The 16591-nt window shown below is 39.4% G+C and overlaps 3 protein-coding genes across 4 annotated transcripts in view; 2 read left to right on the forward strand and 1 right to left on the reverse strand.

The window, feature by feature from the left end:
- Positions 1 to 5276, forward strand: part of LOC146479141 (uncharacterized) — a 28025-nt gene extending 22749 nt beyond the window's left edge. For both annotated transcript variants that reach the window (XM_085111378.1, XM_085111379.1), the window contains 3 exons: positions 404 to 536; positions 1774 to 1842; positions 3043 to 5276. In XM_085111378.1, coding sequence (XP_084967504.1) covers positions 404 to 536; positions 1774 to 1842; positions 3043 to 3154 — 314 coding nt within the window. In that variant the 3' untranslated portion in view covers positions 3155 to 5276. The remainder of the gene's footprint in view (positions 1 to 403; positions 537 to 1773; positions 1843 to 3042) is intronic.
- Positions 5277 to 5789: 513 nt separating this feature from the next.
- Positions 5790 to 9263, forward strand: LOC146479142 (5' exonuclease Apollo-like). Its single transcript, XM_085111402.1, has one exon. It carries the CDS (start codon positions 6157 to 6159, stop codon positions 8248 to 8250), a length of 2094 nt encoding a protein of 697 aa, XP_084967528.1. The 5' UTR covers positions 5790 to 6156; the 3' UTR covers positions 8251 to 9263.
- A 112-nt stretch (positions 9264 to 9375) lies between these two features.
- LOC146479143 (cap-specific mRNA (nucleoside-2'-O-)-methyltransferase 2-like) lies at positions 9376 to 16586 on the reverse strand. Its single transcript, XM_085111394.1, has 4 exons — positions 15832 to 16586; positions 13899 to 14115; positions 12506 to 13060; positions 9376 to 11783 (listed from the first exon to the last, which is right to left on the reverse strand). The coding sequence occupies exons 1-4, from the start codon at positions 16507 to 16509 to the stop codon at positions 10684 to 10686; spliced, it is 2550 nt and encodes an 849-aa protein (XP_084967520.1). The 5' UTR covers positions 16510 to 16586; the 3' UTR covers positions 9376 to 10683.
- Positions 16587 to 16591: the final 5 nt, after the last annotated feature.

Here is a 16591-nt window from a genome sequence, read left to right on the forward strand (position 1 = left end):
ATATATAGTGTCAGGCCTCAAGAAGAATTGGAGACTGGACGATTTGATAGTTGTGTATCGCGTATAGACAATACCATTTATCCTTTAACAAAACACTTTGATGGCCAAGTTTTTCCTACTGACATACTGACTGAAAGTGGATTGCCCTCATCATTAAACTGTCATTTCCTTTCTCAACCACTCCATCATTAAGATGGGCTAACTTCCCCAGTTTAGAAAGAAACCTCTTTGAGCTCTGGTGATAGCCAATATATATAAGTCGGCACATGTGATACTCTTGCTAAGACATAGTTCCAGGATTTACGGGACGCGTGACTATTTGAATTAAACAGAACAGTCTTTAGGGTAAAATATTTAAATAGCGATTTAAATAGCTAGGTTCTTGTGACATTCCTTGACCCAGGTACAACTAGGGTGAGAAGGTCAAGTCTTCCAGGCAGCGGATTGTCTCAACGGAAGTGTTCAAGGTCTGGTTTCGTTAAAACACCTCAAATGATGATTGGAGCGGATACTCCCGCCACTGGAAGCAAGCGAAGGTACAGCTGATAGTGTTGGAGAGCTTAACTAATTGAAAGTAATTCCACGTTTGGTTTGGTTTTGCATTACTACGCTCTGTGATTGGTTAACAAAAACTCGCGCTACTTTCTCAACCAATCGTGTTTTGGCCACACGCGTTTTCCCGCGTTTGGCGCCAGTTACATGCATTTGCTTCGAACTCTGATTGGCTCGTTGTATTGATTACATCTGTTGCGATTGACCAGAGTAATTACTTTGGCTTTGGTTTTACCACACTCAATTGAAAACCGCTCTATTGCAATCAAATAACTGCCTTTTAGTCTGTGGACGAAATGCTAAAATTATGGCAGCTCAAATGAAAGCTAGTGGGCAGTGGTTTTCTGTAGCTCTGTTTATTAGATTTGTCTGATACACAAGGTGTTTCTACCTTTTGTGTCTGTGGATAAAATATTTTGGCGTAACTATTCAAATTTCAGCTACTGAGTAGTATTTCCCTGTGTCATGGTTTAATATACCATTCGCTACTTTACATAGCAGCGTAGTCAACGAGAGGAAGACTATCACTCTCGCGTACACTTCATTGTTTCAAATTTGGCAGCGAACAGTTTCGACGCGCGAAGAACCCTGAAGAAAATGGATAGCCGCCATTAAAAATTCAGTCAATCGATTGACAAGATCGGTTGAAAGACCTTTCAAGTCACAGCGCCGTGCAAGGTAGTTCTAATTATCAAGTGTCTAGATAAAATCCTTTAGTGTGATCGGTGAAATGAAAGCTACTGAGCATTTTCTCTCTTTTTCTGTTTCATTTTCCAAAATGGTTATGATGGTTTCTTATTTGAAAGCTTTTGAAGCTTCCTTGGGTGATTGTTCTAAACCTGAGGGGAACCCGAAGGGAACAGATGTTAAACCAAGAGAAAGCTCATATCAACATTAGAGCGGTTTCCAATTGAGTGACGTAAAACCAAAACCAAAGTAATTACTCTGGTCAATCGCAGCAGACGTAAACAACACAACGAGCCAATCAGAATTCGAAGCAAATACATGTAACCGGCGCCAAGTGCGGGAAAACGCGTGCGGCCAAAACACGATTGGTTTTGGTTTGGATTCCCATTGGTTGAGAAAGTAGCGCGAGTTTTGTTAACCAATCACAGAGCGTAGTAACGCAAAACCAAAGCAAACGCGAAATTACTTTCGACACTCAATTAAACCGCTCTATATCAAATGATCGTGACTTTTTCTTTGGTTTCATGTCATTAGTGGATCTTCGCCCGGCCAGCGAGTCACGGAGGGAGTTGCTTCACTGCAAATTTCGACTGGAAATGATGGGTAAGTGTATTACATGTAAACCGAAGCGTGAATTCACCTGTAACTTGTAGCAAGATGCACACACACACCAGTATGCAAACAGACTTTATTTTAGTTCAAAGATAGTAGAATGAACGACGAGAGAATTAAGAATGGTGCGGTCCTGTGGCGGTGTAGCCGGTTGTTCCGACTCTCATCGCGCGTCCCATTGCCTTTGAAGAAAAATTACCTTCTACTCTCAGACACAGTATCTTCTTCAAAGTTTCGTGTAATAGGGTTCAAACAGCCCGTGGTTTCCTTGTGGATAAAGGATTTGTAGATCAGAGTCGAGTACGAATTTTCAAGGAGTCCCACACTTGGAAAAGGGGGCGGGGGAGGGGAGAGAGGTTTGGTGCTGCTTCCGAGGAGGAGGCGGGGGGGGGGGGGGGGGTGAAAATGTATGTTTGGTTACCAGCTGAGATGATAATGTCAAATGACCACCGCAAAGAGATACGAAAGCTGACGTTTCCTTGCTAACGCTCGAAAGGTCAGCTTTTGTATCTCTTTGCGGTGGCCATTTGACATTATCAACTCAGCTGGTAACCAAACATTCAATCTCACACTTTTTCCTAAGAGACTCCTTTGTTCAGCAACAGAAAGAACTGACCTCTCTTTAAAGGATGACTTATTTCAATTGTTAATTTAACTTGCTCATATTTTTGTATTCGTTTCACATATCTACCTATTGAAAGAATGGGGAGAGAGACCGCTAGTCACCCATTGCGTGGCACATTTTGCCATAGACCAGTTTAAAGGGGAAGTATCATGGAGTTTTTGGTATCTTTTGTTGAAAATGATGAAATAAGACCTTCAATCAGCTGCCAAACAATTCTAGAATGACGAGAGGAAAGAAATCAACTCAATTCTTGAAAGGAATCTGTTCGTGATCTCTTCTAGTGCATTTCAGAAGCGAAAATGCGAGAACTTGAAAAACATTAGCCTAACATTTTTCAAGTTTCAATCCATACCAGTCTACTCTGTCTCTGGCCAGAGGCACTAATCGACAGTTTTATTGAACTGGGGTGATAATTTATAACAAACTTGACAATTATTTCGTTTTTTCTGCTGACCGACAAACATTTTTGGGTTTGAAATGACAGCAAATTGCCGTGATACTTCCCCTTTAAATTGAGATCGTAAATTGTGTTTGCCGGTTTATAAACACATTATTATTACATTTAGAAAACCTCCGAAGCCACCGAAGAAAACGCAGTTTGCTGCCTCGTTCAATGAATTGAAGCAAGTGCACAGAGAGACCAAGACAAACAGCGTTACGAACAGGAAATCCACGTGATCGCACACTGCCTCTGAAGGGAGTGTACGTAGGAAAGCGACGGAGGATTGGGAAGGGATACTTAAATAGAGAAACAGGGCGGGGGAGGGGGGTGAAAGTGATAGTTGCCGAACGTGGGAGGTAGGGAGACGGGGTAGGACCACTTTTGGGATTTGGAGACCACATGAATTAATACTAAATGAAGAAATAACGCCTTTTTTCGCGGCAACATTCGTATTGTAGGAAATTTGTCGGGGATGTTAAGCGTTAAGATGGTATCAACTCATGGTGTAGTTATTTCTGGGTACATTTTCTGCTATTTGTGGTTTTTGTCGGTGGCTTGTGACAGTTGTTGATTAAGGAAAACCTTGCTCTTTTATCATGATTTCAGTAAGGTTTTTACAGTTAATTTAAGAAATTACCGGTAACAAGAATTAGAAAATATTCTGATTGAATTGACCATGCAGAACGATAGTATATTTATAGAATAGAGAGTTGACAGTTTTCAATGAATAAGATTACAAATCTTTAGTTTTGTACAATAGTAATAAGAGATTTAATGCTATAAAATGATTCTATTATTTATATAGACGGGATTATATCATCGTTTTACAGATAACAGTGATTTTTTTATTCAAATTCATGATCATTTTCAACGGTTAATATACGTGTGTGTGTTCTATTACTGAAATAAATACTAAGAGTGGTTTTGAATCGAGTGTCGTACCACCAAAACCATAGTTGTTGCTCTAGCCAATCAGAACCAATCAGAGTTTAAAGCAACTTCATGTAACAGGCGCCAAGCGCGGGAAAACGCGTGCGACCAAGTCACGATTGGTTTTGATTTTCTCTCTCATTGGTTCAGAAACGGGCGCGTGTTTAACAACCAATCACAGACCGTAGTAAAGCAAAACAAAGCAAATGTGAATTACTTTCGACACTCGATTGAAACCGCTCTACAACCTATCTTCTAGCGAATAATTTTAATGAGAAATAGATCGAAAGGATCATTTAAGATGAGTGCTAGGAGAGCTCGCAGCTAAGCGGGAAGGTCAGAAGATAAAATTAGTTGTATTCTGTCTGTTTTGCTGCCAAAATGCATACGGGAACTTTCTTAGACATCTCATTTTGTTTACGAATGAAAAACCTGTTCTGGTAAATGCCCCATCTTATTTATTATGTGTTATTTATTCATTCGCTTATTTATTGTTTATCTAAGGAGCAATATACCTTAAAACCATGTTTTTATTTCGTTTCAATCTTGTTTCTGTTACTCTTTCAAGGTTTAACCCAATCCAAAAATGTCATCACAGCTTCGGGATAAATTTTGGGATAAATTTTTATATATATTATAAAATAACAATAAAAATTTAAAGGTGATAAAAGATTACAATTTGAGGTTACAAACAGTAGGTGGACACCAAACGGTTGGTGTGCAAATATTTTAAAATCCTTTTCTTTCCGTCCTAAATAACATACTTTTTCAAACAAATTCTCATATATTACCCTCTAGCCTGCGAACGCAAACGTATTTCTGGCTGTTGCCCGATTAATCCTATTTATTTCACGCCGGGGGTCAGTTTCCTAAACGTTGAGTCTTTCGTATGTCCTGGTCAAAGCGCTTACGTTAAAGTTAACTTAATGCCTTAGATTTATGGCATTTGTAGTTATTTGTGCGTACCCACGAAACGCCTAGTTCCCTGCATCAAACACTCCGGTAGGGCCAGATAATCGTGGTAGCTGTATTCAAAAATACACTCCGGGGCATTTTTTGTTGTTCAAATGAATTAAAATGGAGTGTTACAGATGAGGAGGCCTAGAAAAATCGACCAATTTTTTTTGCCGAACAAAATATCTGAGTTAGAGTCGTCTTTGACCTGTTGTATACAGCTACCAGAGATCAACTGTAAGTGTTTAGGCACAGTGGTCCTGTGGTAACTTGAACGATTTACTCCTGATAGGAGGTAGAAGTAAATATAACTTTACTTACATCCAAACAGCAGCTTGAATTTTGTGCCTTTCAAGGGTAAATATAGGAGATAGGTGCGCCTCCAAGGTTTCTTGCAGACGAGCGTGCATTTGCTTGTTATAGCCTGTGTAATTTGTTACGGTTGTACATTGAAGAAATAGAATTTGGCAGTGACTTTGTTTTTTGTTCTTTTGTTCTTCCTAGGGGGAGGGGGGAGGGGTCAGTTTTTCTGAGAAATCTTTAAATCTCCCCGAAAACAAACGTGAACCATTCCTAGTTCCTAGGCCTCTCTCCGTCTTTCGTCTCGGTCAATCCGGACGTTTCGTGTCCCCTCGTTCAAGGGAAAAAGTCTTTCGCACGAAATAAATCTCACCATGGAGGTCCCCACTGGGGACGGTACTGTTTCATTCTAAAATCTCTTGCTTGGCTCGTTGCGCAGCTTGGCTGTCGACAGGGCAGTCTTGTCATTAAATCCACTAATTTTTGTAAATTTTATAAGTCGAGCGCGCGTGCTGAAAGGGATAAAAGTAATGCCATCTTTTTGGAGGGATGAAAATGTATGATTTTTGGAAAGGCAATAGCAACATGTAAATTCCATTCCGTCAGTCAACTTTCTTCTGCAACAAAAAAACTAAACTAAACTGAATACGTGTAGATTAAACTTTGTTATGTAACCAAAATCGAAAAAAGCAACCCCCGCCAAAAAAAAAAAAAATTTTGTCTAAATTTCCTTATTGAGTGTATCGTCCAACATGTCACTACCAGTGCCAGAAAATTGCTCCTGGAAATTTTGACTAGACCGAGATGCAAAATTTTTTTCCGCACGACTCAATGATTTTTGCTTAATTTTGTTCTTCCTATAAACCCATTTTGCTGCTTCGCTTTAGTCTGTATACAATTTTTGCGCAGCGCTGAGGGATCTGGGAAAGACTTGTTTATTCGCGCGGGAGCGCGCGAAACGCAAAGGATTTCTGGTTGAATCAAAGATGGCGGCGAAGTGTTTCTTCGATGTTTATAAATCGCGACTTAACTGAACTGAAACAAATTCGCTACGATGAACGGAGCTGTAATTCCTAACACTCCAATTGCCGTTGACTTCTGGAGGATGAGGCGATGCCTGCATTCGAGAATTTTCTTTCTTTCCCACATGCACGCAGATCACACGGCTGGCCTCACATCTTCTTGGCATTCGTACACCATCTACTGCTCGGAGGTGACAAAGAAGCTTGTAACAGCAAAACTTCGCGTTAAGAGTGAACTTGTCGTTGGACTCCCCCTCGACGAACCCGTGACTATAAACCTAGATGAAGTGGGCCAAGAGACTATGACAGTAACTCTTCTAGATGCAAATCACTGCCCGGGATCTGTTATGTTTAGTTTTGAAGGTTACTTTGGAAAAATCCTCTACACTGGTGACTTCCGCTTCTGTCAAGGATTTCTAACACACTCTGCCATTAAAGGGAAACAATTTGACATTCTTTACCTGGATAACACTTACTGTCACCCCAAGTGCTTTTTTCCAACCCGTGCTTGTGCCACTATCACCATGATGGAAATCATTCGAAATCATCCAGAGCACAAAATTGTCATTGGACTTCACTCACTTGGTAAAGAGGTACTACTCCATAACATTTCCATTGCATGTAAAACATGGATTGGAGTGGATCCTTTGAGAAGACAAACGCTGGAACTTCTTGGAATGCCACACGTGTTCACTTGTGATGTAGACAATGCCAGAATACGGGTGGTCAAAGCTCAGGAAATCAACAAGAGAAATATTGAGCTCTGGAACAGCAGGGAACCAACGATTGCTATATTACCGACCTGTCTCTTTGTTGGAGGTAGTAACCCGTATCAAAACGTGCCAAATGTGTTTGTTGTTCCGTATTCTGATCATTCTTCCTTTGAAGAGTTAAAGAAGTTTGTGCAGAGCATCAGACCACGGAAGATAGTTCCCATAGTTCAAAAACACAGACTGTCTCAAGATGAGACCATCTACAGCAGAGTAAACATGAACATTTTCCAACATCTGATGGATTCGTCTCCATCGCCACAATATACCATCCCCGATTCTGTGGCTTGTTTCATGGCGGCAGAAATCAGACAAGACACCAAGAAAAGGGCAAAAGCAACAAGGCAGTTGTGCATGAGAAAAGTCGCTAAAACCAAGAAACCATGTGGAGTTGTGTTTCCTCCCAGTTTGGAGATGGCTGAAGAGGAGGGAAAAAACTGTGACTTGGTGGGTGGAGATTTGAAAGAAGAATTAGAGAAAGATTGTGAGATTGGTGATGTAAACCATGGTTTGGTGAAGGAGATCAACAATGACAGCAGAAGGGCAGTTGCTCCTCCTTCTTCCATCAAACAGGGGAGTCATTCAGAAGAGAAAATAACAGGGAATGTTGGAAAAAATAAAGATGTTGACATTACGGAGAAGGCATGTGATAGAGAAACAGCAGTTGTTTCTTCTATCAAACAAGTCATTGATTCAGAAGAGAAAGTAGAGGATCACCATGATGGAGATCTGAATGATGTCGACATGGCAGATGAGACAATTGATGAAGGAAGTGCGGTTGCTTCTTGCTCTATTGAACCAGACGGTGATTCAGGGGGGAAAGAAATAGAGGATAATGGAGATGGGAAAGATGTTGACATGGCAAATGAGACAATTGATGAAGGAAGTGCAGTTGCTTCTCCCCCCATCAAACAAGAAAGTGATTCAGGAAGGAAAGAAAAGGAAGATGAAGGAGATGATCAAGATGTTGACATGGCAGAGGAGACTGACGATGAGGAAAGTAAAGTTGCTTCTTTGAAACAAGATGGTGATTCAGGAGAGAACGTAAAGGTAGACAGTTTCAGAAATGATCACAATCTTGACATGGCAGAGGAGACAAGTGACGAAGAAATATTTACCCTTGCTTCCTACATAGAAACTAATGTTGCGTATCACAAAAGTGCAGTCACTTCAAAAGGGAACCTTGTTATTACAAGGAAAAATGTTGGAGAGCTCTGTGACCCTAAAGATGGCAGTGTACTTAGTGCTGCTGAACAACAAGCCAGTAAAAAGAAGAAATTTAATATTTATACTGGGTGCACATGTGACTTTGCTAGGAAAGTTTTGGAAGACTTGATCAAAAATGGTGCTACTTGAGATAAAAATGTGATTACACCAATAAATTAAGATTTAACAGTAGTGTTTTGAAGGAACAATGCTTGGATAAATCTGAAAATCTGTGATTGGATACAAAAAACACTGTAGTTGTAGGATAGGTTGTGTTACTTTGATTCCGGTTTAACGACAAAATCATATCTATGGTATGGACACTTTAAGGAGGTCTTCCAAAGGCTAATGCCGGTAAGCTACATGAACAGAAAATAGAAAAAAAAAAGGAATCAAAACGAGAACCACGGTAAGCTACATAATCGTTATTCATTTTGGTAAATGCATGTTAATTAATTTTGTTTTTGTTGTTGCTTTCTTAGTCACTTCAAACATGATGAAAATAGCTGATGTTTTGAAATGCATCAAAATTTCATGAACACTGAACTTTGCCGATGACGTTGCTTTTTCTGTAACACCTAGGCTGGGTTGTTTGAAAGCCGATTAACGCTAATCTACGATTAGAAGTTTATCAATGTTTTCATCCTGCATGTTAAAAATGATTTTAAAGGCTAATCTCAAGCTAAAGGTAAAGAAAAGTCTTAGTCTAGTGTGAAATGTCAGCCATCTCCTCCCCCTGACCCGCAGGGGGCCCGCGCCCCCTGCGGGTTAGGGGGAGGAGAGGGCTGACATTTCAGACTAGTCTAAGTCAAAACTGAGGGTCAAATTTTTTTTTTTTTGGAAGAATCTTCACTGATTCGTAATTAAACTCGAATCAAAGTTTATGTTAATCCAGGATTAGCTTAATCGGGCTTTGAAAAACTGGGCCCTGATGTTTGTTGTACGTGTAAAGTAAAGTCACTGTCTTTGATGGCAAAATGGCCAACATAACAATTCAATATGTAGTATAATTTCATCTAGTTTACATTTAAATAGAGTATCCAATAATATTTCACAAGTGTAACATACACCTGAAAATAGTTATTTACTCTACCTGATGTATTCAACAATTGAATTTTCTCTCAAAAATGCTAATATTAAATTAAAAATATATATATATATTATTTGCAAATGCTTTCTTCATTATTTTTAACTCTTGGGGTAAAAATACTTACATAATAAAACATCAAAAATAAGTTCAAGCAGTCTATCCGACCCTCTCAAAACTTGCCAGAAGCCAGCAATTTTTCCATTTATTTATATATTTATTTACAATAAATATTGTATTGTATTGTCATTTACATTTGATTATTTGTTGCATGCTTTATACTTCACTCAGTCTTAAGGTAAGGGGACCTGGCCAATACCATCTACTGTTACATTGTACAGTGGAACCACAGCTTACAAAACAGTACTTTTAAGAGAAAAGTATGGAGGCAAGATAGTAGAATTTGTTCTTTGATGTTAGGGGTTAAAGGGTTAACAGGGTTCCGTTGTACTTATCCCTTGTCAAGGCCGACTTGGATGGTACGAGATTTGCTTACAATTGTTGAATGCCACTCTTTTGTGGTAGCATACAACTCTTATCATTTGACATTCCCTATGCATACAATTGTTGTTGGTTTTTTAATGTTTCAAAGTCTCAGAACATTGTGTTTTTATGCCACAATCATCATAATAAAATATATGCAAGTTGAGAGTTTGATTTACACAAAACGTTGTATCATATGCTTGTTGTCTGCTTGTCAGACACAACAAAGTTATCCCATCCAAACTGGCCTTTTTTATTACCTATTACATTAAAAACAGTTTCAAAGGCAGTAAGTATTGATTGTCGGGTAAAAAGAAAAACGGTCACTTCCAAAATAATGTCAATGGTTGTTGTGCAGAAACTAAAAAAAAGGCCTTTCTCTTTCCCACTTCTTCACATTCGTCACTCAACATTCTCCGAGAGGTTGAAAAAGGAACTATCTACAGTTATAAGTAGACAAACCATGTTAATAGTAACACATTTTGACAATTAAAGGGCTTGGATCAACTGGTGCGTAAGTGATGGCTTTGGAATAACAGAATGGATGCTCCAAAGCAGTTTAATTATTAGTACTTGCATTCATTGTACATTTTGAGTACTAATTTAATTCCAAATGGGAAGTGCCATTTAGTATTTTTCATAGCACTTCCTTTGTTAGTTTTTCATCCTTAAATTCTTGCCATGACAACAGTTATTATTCTGTATAATGGCCATTTGCTGTGATAAACATTGAAAATTTAGGCTTGTGGAAAAAATAATGGGGATCAATGCACAAAATGACCCACAGTGCATGCGAAAAACAGGATAAGAAAAACTGGTTAAAGTGTCCTCCTCCCTCCCCCCGTGTTGACAAGAAAATTCTGAAACAAATGCCACTCCCCTACCCATAAAAAAGTAGTAATTATTATAGACAAGGTGGAATTTAAACCAGAAGTATTATTTTAATTATTGAAGTATTATATACAAATGGGATTTGAACTAAGTGCTCTTGGGGTCCAAAAAAATATGGGTCATTACTTCATGTATGCCATGGCTTCCTCTCTGAGCTTGGTAATCTCTTGACTGGATGGCATTTTTTCAGGGCAGAGAAAAAGACTTTCTAGCTGAAAAATGTTCAGAAGCTCCAGATGAGCTAGCTGTTCATTTGCCCTTTTAACAAAAGAGTAAAGCTTCTGACTGTACAGAAGCTTCATGGGTACAATTTCGACAACATCCATTGGCAAGTTTTCATCATCTAGTTTTACGAGCTGACAAAGAACTTTTGCCAGATATGATGAATAATGGTCATCGTTTTGAAATCCCTTGCAAACCAAGAATCTCTGTGGGCTAGACAGTTGGGACATGGCTGGTTTGACAATCGTTAATTCATCAAACATTTGGTGTAAAACATACAAAATGCCCACAGTGAACCTGGTCAGTGTTTCAGAAATGTGGCAGACAAACATCCCTCCTGTTTCCAACAGCTTTAGAGCAACAACGCAGAGCATCAAAATATCTCTTCTTGAGCTCAACTCATCACTGCTGCCTACATCAGCAAACACAAGATTAATTCTCTGTGCGTCACTGATGACTGCTAGCCTTTTCAAGTTCTGAGAAATGTCTTCAATTTGACATGAAGAGTCCTGATTAATGGAAACTAATGTTCTTCCATGTTCTCCTGAGGGAGTGACGTAAATGGAACTGAACTGCGCACCTCTTTCTTGTAGATAGTGAGGCAAGTAATCAAGACTGCTGTTCACATTAAGTGTTATTCCAAAGTTCTCATTCTTTGCCATATCTGTGAAGTTAACAAGACTGTCTAGATTTCTCACTTCTGCCTCTCCACCTCTTGACATGCCAACAACATTTGATGGACTAACTTTGTCCAAAATTGCCTTGAGGTTGTCAGAATTCTCTTTCCTTAGGATTGTTGCCTGTTGCCGTGCTTCCCTCAACTTGCTTATATATAAAGGTGCGCAGAATCGAGAATTCAAAACAGCTTCTAACCGAGCTGCGGTCTGGGGTTTCCAGGAGTCAGCTGGGACTCCAGGTGCACAGGTCTCACCTGAAAGCCAAAGGACTTGATTGTGGTAAAGTGGAATGAGTGAAACACCATTGGATGCTTGAGAAAGACCTACAACAAAAACAAAACAAAATATTATCAACCATGTGCAGGGAAATACTCTGAAGTGTTAAGATCACTAATGACAGGCCATGAAATATGGTCTCTCATCCCAGGGAAAACAAATATTTGATGTTATTGGCTAACTTGATAGGGTAATTTGGCCACTGCAAAGAGAATCAAGAGCTGACAATTTGCTAGAAATGTCAGTATCACAGTTCCTTTTGAAACTAATACCGTTACCTACATGTATTTGCCATCAGAATTAATGGTCAGATTGATAGGGTTCACAGATTGGACAACTTTTTGCTCGACCAAAACAGTGTGACAAAAAGATCCATAAGAAAGGAATTTCTACCGTACTGCTGGTGTCTTGCTTTCCTTTTTGAGAATTTTCCAAGGACTTGATCGATCAAACAACCAAAAGCTCAACTTGGAGATTAGAATAATTTATTCCAAATTGACAAATCATCAATATCACAGCATACAACACCTGTTAGCTGTAGTATGAGCTGTTTAATCCTAATAAGATCTACATTGTACAGACTACAAGTACCTTGGTTGTAATAATTAATTCTTATGCCTGGGATTGTTTCAATTTAGGTTGGTACACCACTCCACACCAACTCAAAGAGCATGTTTTGTTAAGCTTTAACTTTTCCCTTTCTTAACCAATAAAATGTTGTTAATAATTATTATTGTTTGTTAAACAAGCTCTATACATCATAACTGACCTTGCAAACTTGCAGATGGAGTAGGACAGAACTTAAACTGCTCATCAGCTTGGATTTTCTCCAGCCAGCCCTGGTGAACATTCAATTGTCTTTGATTATAACTTCCCATCTGATGTCGTCCATTAAAGGCTTCACTAAGTGGGACATCATTCATGGATCCTCTGGTGAAGCTCAGTTGTGTTCCATCTAGCTTAACACCAGGCACTATTCGCTCTTCTGCCTTGATTGGCTGCAAGGGGAATCTTTCCACAAAGCTTTTGACAACAAGCTGTCGTAGTTGAGCATGAGTTTTTCTGTCTGCCGTGCTCATGAAATGAAACTGTTGAATGTGCTGATCAATGGCTTCCATTTGAAGATCAGCAAAGTACTTCTCACAAACTTTTAACCTCTCCAAAAACATATGTGGAATTGACGACAGAGGGAACAGGCTCACTGAGGGGTGAAATGGACCATACTCTCTTCTCAGATTTTCCATAACATCAACAGGAATTTCTTCTCCTCCAATAAAATTAAGACACACAACATATATCTCTGAATTGCCTGACTTGCTGGTTCCTACAACAAAAAGGGTAACATATAGTTTACATAAATGATGACAAAGACCATGGAAATCATAGTTATTTTATTTCATTGAAGGGCTGAGAACATAACTGTCTCATGTAGAATCTTAGGATGGTTTTCTGCTTTGCTTGTGCCTGAATTTTTACATGTGACTATCATTTTAGTCAGAGAATATCACGTGACCCTGTTTTTCTCTTCGCTGATTTTGTTTAGTTTTCAATTTATGCTTAGTAATTCATGATTTCTTTTCTAAGATAACATGATGTCATCATGGCAGGAACCAGGAATGAGTAAATAACACCTACTAAATCAAATACCTGGCATAAATGATGATCTCAATTTTTTAACCACTTAAAATCCCTATTTCAACATCTGATGTAGTATTATTTTGTGCGCAACATCAAGGTTTATGCAATTTACCCCAGGACTCAAACCACTGGTCTTCAGGGCACTGGTCTTCAAAGCCTGATTAAGCTAATCCTGGGTTATCGTGAACTTCGATTTGAGTATATTTACTAATCTGTAAGGATTTGTCCAAAAGATTTTTGTCCCTTAGTTTTGCCTTAGACTTTTCTTTTCCATTAGCTAAAAATGAGCCTTTAAAATCATTTTTAATGAGCGAGATGAAAACCTCAGTTAACTTTTAATCATGGATTAGTGTTAATCGGCTTTCAAACAACCTGGCTCAGATCTGTAAAGTCTGATGCACTTTAATACTGTTTGACTACAAGAATTTTGTTCCCTTGAAAGGCACAGCTGTCATTTGAATCCACAGAAACTTAACAAGATAAGTGCAAATGGTGTAACTGCATGTATCTATTTGAATGTTTACCTGGTTTAATAACTTGAATTTCTTGAAACAAGCAAGTTAGAAGGTAAAGCAGGCATACCATCTGGTGTTCAAATGAAGTAAACATTTTGAAGACAAAATTTCCCCCCGTGGAGAGTAGGTTAATGGCAGTCACTGCCTCACAAAATATAAGCTGCGCCACAAGACTTTCCTGCTCATCTGGTTGATTGGCGCAATTTATACTACCATCAGCTGTCACCTACAGGTAATGAGAAAATACACTTAAACAGTTTATAGGAAGTAATTACAAGTGAGGGGTAATAACTGAAGGAAACATGGGAGAATGTTTTGTTTATGTAATTGATCACCTGGGGGAAAATAGAGCTACTTAGAAAACTGTACATCTACCATGAAAAGCTAGTAAGAATGATACAAATTGCTTTTCTGAGGACCTGAATTTCAAATTTCTTACAGACACATGTTGAGGTTCAAATTATTTTATCCTTGATTTAAATTTTATCTTCCTGTTGTTCTTGGCTATGGTAATGTCTGATAATGAGTTTGAAACAATGGAAAATAAAATTTAAACCACGAATAAAATCGAACCCAGATCCCTCCTAGACATTTCCGCTTTGGCAGTCAATTGTTTGAATCCCCTTTCTCCACTTCTTTAACCCAAGATCTGTCCCAGATCACCAAGCAAAACTCTTGTAGCATGTGATTATTTGGTGCACAATGTAGGGGCAGGAAAGATAAAGCCTGTATCATGATTATTAAAGCTCTTTGGCATAAGCCTCTATAATTTGAGCTACACATGTACAATAGTTGCGGTTACACTCGCCTTCTACCCGAGGTAGCCCTGTGGGTAATTGCCTTGGGTTGGGATCGGTTTGGGTTTCCGGTCAGGTTTAATCCTCCGGTTACATTGCAAATAATTACCCGAGGTCAGCTTTTGACCTGGCAATGAAATTTAATTCATCATGGAGATTGCAAACCGCGAAACGTATGGTTTGCTTGCGGTCGTTCTTCTGCTTCTTATACGGCAATACCCGGTTGATTTAGCGATCCAAAACTTCGTGTTTAAGAAGAACGCGGAGAAGGCGTCTGCGATTACAATTTCTACAATCTCTTCAGATGCTGTATTTGTTTTATAGAACTCGTCGCCTGCAAGTTGCTGGCCGGCCAAGACGTGCTTGGGTATTCCCTCGTCCTCGGAACTGGTTTCAGGAGCTTTTAAACAACAGAGCTCTCGATCACTGGTCGAAAGAAAACTTCCTAGTGTCTCGGGCTACTTTTGAGTTTATCTGTTTATCAGCGCAACACCACAAAAATGTGCCCAGCATGTGCTGTGGTTTACGGATTTACTATTTTCTTCCACCCGATTGGTTGAACTACTCTTGTGGTTAGATAAACCACTGCTAAACCCTACGACTTGGTTCGCGAAACATCATGGGTAATTCTTTTGTTCTTTTTGATGTATCCATAGCGATTTTCCATGGGCAGTTTCACTGTGGGAATAGAGGTTACACACAAAACACAGACTTCCCGTAGGTAAGGTCTCACTTTCCCATGGGTAAAGGGTCTAAGGTAACCGCAGCTAATGTATCATTAGTTTTTTCTTCTTCACTTCAACATTGATCTATCAAACAAACAAACTCGTTTTTGCAATGGTTGTACACTGTACCACTTGAAAATGGGAAAAAGATTTTCTTGATAATTCAACTAAAACAAAAATTCTTATTACAACTGATTTTGAAGAAGTAGGTACCAGCTGTTGAAAAGAAACACCAGAATCCCCATGGTCTGTTTTTTTTTTCTCTCCATATTTTCCCCATCACCATCAGACCAATCACTGAGATTGGTCCAGTTTCAAGTGCACTACCCTGTGAACAGAGTTCCTTCTGATCTTCCTGAAAGATTTTGGAGATCAAAGGAGACCCATCTTACAGGGCACAGGTCTACCCTCCATGCTTACCAAATGGACTGAAGCCATGTCACGTTGAAGGGCTTTCAAGTTAGCCAGATTCATCAAGTCTCCAGTTCCATCCGCACCAAAATGCCAATGCGACAAGGTTTCTGCAATAAACCTGTCATCGTCCAGCATAGCTTTCAGGTCATGTCCTTCATAGTAAGGATTCAAGGTATTAGCCAACCACATCCACTCCATACCCTGGTAACTGCTTTTTAAAAGGTGATTCAGGCATGCAACAAAAGCTCCTGGTGCTTCGCACAGGTGGACTGTGCGAAATTTGCCAGATTGCTGTGCATTGTCTGGAACAAGATCGAACGAGTGGAGAATCTCGTGGAATTTAGCCCAAGCTTGAGTACACATTTCAACCTGTAGCTTCTCTCTAAGGTGCTTCACAACAAGTCCTGCTTTGTGAGCTCTGCGGGTGTGTGAATGCCACTCCACGATATCCATATCGTTCAGTAAGCTCTTCTTTCTGTTCAGCTCGTCCTTCATGGAGATCATGTCTTCTAGAACGAAGGGTGGTTCCATATACATACAGACTGAATCCGGAAGTTGAGCCCATGTTTCCTCGCTTGATTTTAAAACAAATTTCTTGTCAAACAAGGCTTCGATTTCGTCTTGTAAGCCAAGTGGATCATTTGAATGATACTTCGGGTGCTTTCTGCGTTTCTTTGGCGCCATCCAGGTCGTTAAGAAATAGAAGACGACAAAACAGTGTGTTATGAAGACGCCATGTTGACCGTTTGTTTCTGTGAGGACTGGG

This window comes from Pavona decussata, unplaced genomic scaffold (assembly GCF_977016875.1).
Source record: "Pavona decussata unplaced genomic scaffold, jaPavDecu1.1 SCAFFOLD_61, whole genome shotgun sequence".
Taxonomy (NCBI): Eukaryota; Metazoa; Cnidaria; class Anthozoa; order Scleractinia; family Agariciidae; genus Pavona; species Pavona decussata.